Source organism: Mustela erminea, chromosome 8 (genome assembly GCF_009829155.1).
Source record: "Mustela erminea isolate mMusErm1 chromosome 8, mMusErm1.Pri, whole genome shotgun sequence".
Classification (NCBI taxonomy): Eukaryota; Metazoa; Chordata; class Mammalia; order Carnivora; family Mustelidae; genus Mustela; species Mustela erminea.
The window spans coordinates 67,637,246-67,641,553 of NC_045621.1; the positions used below are offsets into that span (position 1 = coordinate 67,637,246).

Sequence of the window (4,308 nt, forward strand, 5' to 3'; positions counted from 1 at the left end):
GCGGCACAGACCGCCCAGGCGAGGGGCAGTGGCGCCGGCGCTGGAGGGGCCCGGCGGGCGGAGGCTGCAGCCGCCGGAGTGCAGGGTGACTCACCGCGCCTCGAGAGGGCAAACCCCGCGCCAAGACTCGAGTGCCCGCAGAGAGTGAACATTTCGGGGAGGCCCATGCCAAGCGCGCCTGTTCCCGCCTCGCCTCACCGCTCTCTAAGCCTCTGAAAGATGGAAATGTCACTTTCTCGGCCCGCCAGATTCCCCGCCCGGGCAGGGGGCTCGAGGCTCCAGGTCATGACTCCAAGGAAAAAGCGCACACATCCAATGAAAACAATAATTTATTTAAATAATCTCTTCATATTGTAAAATCAACATTAAGAGCATGTTGTTTTCATAATAAATAACCCCAAAATATCTTTCATTTCAAGAACAAAGACTTTAGGATAAGATAAAATAAAACCCAATCAGTAGCTTAGTTAAACTGAGAAAATTTTCAAAGGGAAAAATAAAATGGAGGGGTTGCTGAGGTCACTGCTAAACCGCAGTTTTCACAAGTGGGGGGGGTTACAAAAAAGTCTGAAAAGACGAGTGTTTTTATACAAATAAATCAGTGGGAAAATCTGCACAGACACCTTTATTTACAAACTCTATGTCGAAGTCCAGCCTAACAATCCTGAATAGGTTTTAAAAAAGATAATTTAAACACATTTTTTTGCAGTGTCCACATATTAAAAAATCATTTTTTCCCCAACATCAAAATGAGGTCATCCGCAAAGGCACCTAAACTTTTAAAAAAATAAAAATAAAAAAACTCCAAAGGTGATGGATGAGGAAAGAGCTAAGGGAGCGTTCCTGGGGGAGGAGGTGGGATCTAAGGCAGGGCAGAGGGGGGCTCCAAGGACTTGGGACAGCAGGGCAGAAAAAAAGCGGCGGGCCGCCCAGGTCACCGGGGCGAGCGGGGAGGGCGCGCAGGCCCGGGAGGTCAATCAGCCCATCGCTGGAGCTGGGCCTGGGGGCGGGCACGGAGAAAGGAGCCTCAGAGCACCCTGGAAGCTTCGCGGGCGGGGGAAGCGTCCCTCCCCCCCCCCCCCCCCCCCGCCCCGGACTCAGCTCGTGGCCCGCGGCAAGGAAGGCGCCCGACTGCCTCTTGGGTCGCGGAGGGGAGGAGAGGCATGTCTGAGGCGGGGCTCAGGTCGGAAAGGCGGCCAAGGAGGGCGGCCCTGCCGGGGGCCTCGAAGAACCTTCCAGTTCCCCACCGCTCAGAGGCAGCTGGAGGAAGCAGGGCCCGTGGCGGGCCCTCCCGGGCCTCTCCTCACAGAGGGTGGGAGGCGTCCTCGGGCCAGCTGGAGGGACCCTCCGGCTCTCCGGGCGAGCACTGAGGTTCACCGATCTCTGCTCTGTCAGTCTCCTGCGTAGTGTCCCTCGGGTTAGAAAATCGTCCCCGCGCTCACTGGGGCGCCCCCGCCGCCGTGGTGGTGGTGGTGATGGTGGTGGTGGTGGTGATGGTGCGGCTGCGGGGTCTGCGTTGGGTGCAGCAGGGGCGCGGCGGCCTGCAGGTGTGAGGCAGGGCCGGAGGCCTGGTGGTACCACGGGTAGTTGCCCAGGAAGGCCGAGGCCGCGCTGCTCGGGCTGGAGCCCGAGCTGCCGGCGCCGCTGCCGCCGCTGCCGGGGCCGCCACCGCCCCCCATCCGCTGCGGCGCGCTGAAGTCCCAGGAGGCCGGCGCCGACACGGGCGGCGAAGCACAAGGTGGCGAGGTGCTGGCCCCAGGGTGCTGTTCCGAAGGGATCTCACCGCTTTTCCACATCTTCTTGAACTTGGACCGGCGGTTCTGGAACCAGATTTTGACCTTTGTGGAAAAGGAACCCGAACGTTAGTGGAAGAACCTGGATCTGGGGCAGGGGAGGGGAGGAGCGTGGAAAGCACGCGCGGCAGGCGAGCGGATCACGTGCCGAGGCCTCCGAGGCTGGGATGGCTCCCACTCTATTGGGAGGCAATCTCAGAAAATCGGAGACAGCTGGTGTGGGTGCACCGAGGTGGTGGTGACAGCGGGGGAGGGTCAGGAGGGCGAATGATTTTACCCGCTTAATCAGTACGGCGCGGTAAGACTGCGAAAGCGGCTTTCTGCCCACCCCAGTCCTTTCGTTTTCTCACGCGCGGCGCCCCCCTGGGGATTTCAGCTTCAGGAGTAGAAGTTTAGACCGCCCAAGGCGCGGGCCTCGTAATCCTTAAAATTACTTTAGAAACACTTTTTTAAAACGTTGTGCTGACCCCGCTTGCTTCCCAGCCACCCCAGGCCCGCGCGCTCCTCGTTCCGCTCCAGGCCGGGAGCCCTCACCTGAGTCTGGGTGAGGCCCAGAGACGCCGCCAGCTCCGCTCGCTCGGGGAGTGCCAGGTACTGAGTCTTTTGGAAACGCCTCTGAAGAGCCGCCAGCTGGAAACTGGAGTAGATGGTGCGGGGTTTCCGGACTTTCTTTGGCTTCCCATTCACTATCCGGATTTCAGGCTCGAGGTCCTCTTTCTCTGCAACGCAACGCAACCGTGAGAACAGCACAACCGGGGAGCCCCCAACCGTAAGCGCCTGGCCTGGGACTTGGCCTGAGCCGGGGAGCGGCTTCTCGGAGACGAGCAGGGCGCTCAGACTGCACTTCGCTAAGTGCGGACTCGCGCCTCCTTGGAACCTGGGAGCTGGATTCTCCAGGAAGGGGAAGAAGGAGCCAACCGGAGAGAAAGAAGGAGCAGGTGGTAAAGAAATGAATTGCCATGAAGCATGCACCGCGCGCCCACTCGGCCCCCTAAGGCCACCTGGTCCCACCAGCCGAGCCCCGAGGGACCTACCCAGTGACCCTGGGCAGACTGGAGGTTGAGAAGAGTAAAAGGCGCAGGGCGGGCAGGGAGGGAGCAGGCAGAGTACACCGCAAGGGTTCCGGATGGATCCCCGCCCCAAACAATTTTCGCCCACCCATCCCAGTAACTAGACTTGTCACCCTTGACGCCAGCGTTGTGCATACCAGGTTCGTTGTTGGCCGGGGAAGAACTGGTCCCGTAGGGTGCGTAGGAGGTGTAGGCGGCGGTGTAGCTCAGGTCGTAGCCGCTCTTGGCTGAATAAGGGACGTTGTTGAGGCCGCCGGCGTGGTACTGGTAGGAGCCCATGTGCGCGTAGGGCGAGCCCCCACTGCCGCCGCCGCCCGCCGGGTGCTGCTGGTTGGTGTAGTAGCTGCTGTCGGTAGCTGTGGATACCGGCAGTGTGGGCGACTCCTGGGGCTTGTGGAGGCTGCTGCCGTTGCTGCCGCCGGGGCCAGCGCCGCCGCCGCTTGGGGGCTGCTGGTGCTGGTGGTACGTGCTGGAGGCCGTGATCTGGGTCGAGTGCATATCAGCCACCAGACTGTCAAAGACTCCAGTCATCCTGGCCCGGGACGGGAAAGAGCAGGGGTGGCGGGCGCGAGGGGGGAAGCGAGGCGCCTCCTCCGTCTCTCCCTGTCCCCTCCAGCAGCCAATGTAATTACGGGGGGTGAGGGAGGGTGGGGAGGAAAACAAGAAATGTGGCAACGGTCTGGGCAACTCCTCCTCCGGGGGAGGCGATCACCGTGCACTGCTCGGGACAGCTGCCGCCGGCCGCATCCTCTCTCCGCCTCTCTAACCCGCTCGGCTTCTTGCCCAGCGCCGGCTCGGGTGGGGGGCGGGCGGCGGGCGGCGGAGGGGGCAGGGGTGGCGGGGCCAGGCCGGGGCTCCGGGAGGCGGGAGCAGGTGAGCAGCCCAGAGCGGCCTTACGATTGTCTGCGGGGCGGGTTCGGGCAGGGTGGGCATTTAACAGTCGTCACGTGAGCGCCGGGACGTCACCTAGCAACAGCCAATCCCGAGCGCCGGGCCGCGAGGCTCCGGGCGCCGGGGTACGCCCGGCCGGGGGGCTGGTGTCACGGGGCGGGCGCTGCGGCTGCTGCGGTTGCGGGCGCAGACAGGCCGCGGCTGAATGGGAGCAGCGAGGCGAGGGAGTGGGGAAGGGGAGCGGTGGGGAGTCGGGGGGGGGGGCGGGGGCGGGCAGCCGCAGGACGGGAGGCGCGAGGACGGGGACCGGCTCAGGGGAGGAAGACCGGGGGTCTCCCATCCCGTTCTGTGCACAAGCGCCCACCAGGTCCCGAGACTCGCGTCCTCCTGTACGAGGTCCGCGCTCAAACACGGATCAAAGCGGCGCCGAGAGTCGAGCCAGGTCTGGCTCCGCTTTTCCTCGGAGCGTCCGGTCCCTTGACAGTCCCTTGTCAGTCACTCGGCGCTTGAAGTCGATTCATTTAAATGATCCATAAACCACGTATAATAATCCC

The 4,308-nt window shown here is 62.6% G+C and overlaps 1 protein-coding gene across 1 annotated transcript; it reads right to left on the reverse strand.

The window, feature by feature from the left end:
• Positions 1-384: 384 nt before the first annotated feature.
• On the reverse strand, positions 385-3,942 carry DLX2 (distal-less homeobox 2). The gene is made up of 3 exons (XM_032355955.1): positions 3,001-3,942; positions 2,328-2,512; positions 385-1,838 (listed from the first exon to the last, which is right to left on the reverse strand). The coding sequence occupies exons 1-3, from the start codon at positions 3,392-3,394 to the stop codon at positions 1,419-1,421; spliced, it is 999 nt and encodes a 332-aa protein (XP_032211846.1). The 5' UTR covers positions 3,395-3,942; the 3' UTR covers positions 385-1,418.
• Between the last annotated feature and the right edge of the window lie 366 nt (positions 3,943-4,308).

Coding starts and splice junctions, on each gene's coding strand:
- DLX2 (XM_032355955.1), bottom strand. CDS start 3,394: ATGACTGGAGTCTTTGACAGTCTGGTGGCTGATATGCACTCGACCCAG. Junction 2,513..3,000: donor CCCGGCCAACAACGAACCTG/GTATGCACAACG, acceptor GTTGCGTTGCAG/AGAAAGAGGACCTCGAGCCT. Junction 1,839..2,327: donor TGGGCCTCACCCAGACTCAG/GTGAGGGCTCCC, acceptor TTTTCCACAAAG/GTCAAAATCTGGTTCCAGAA.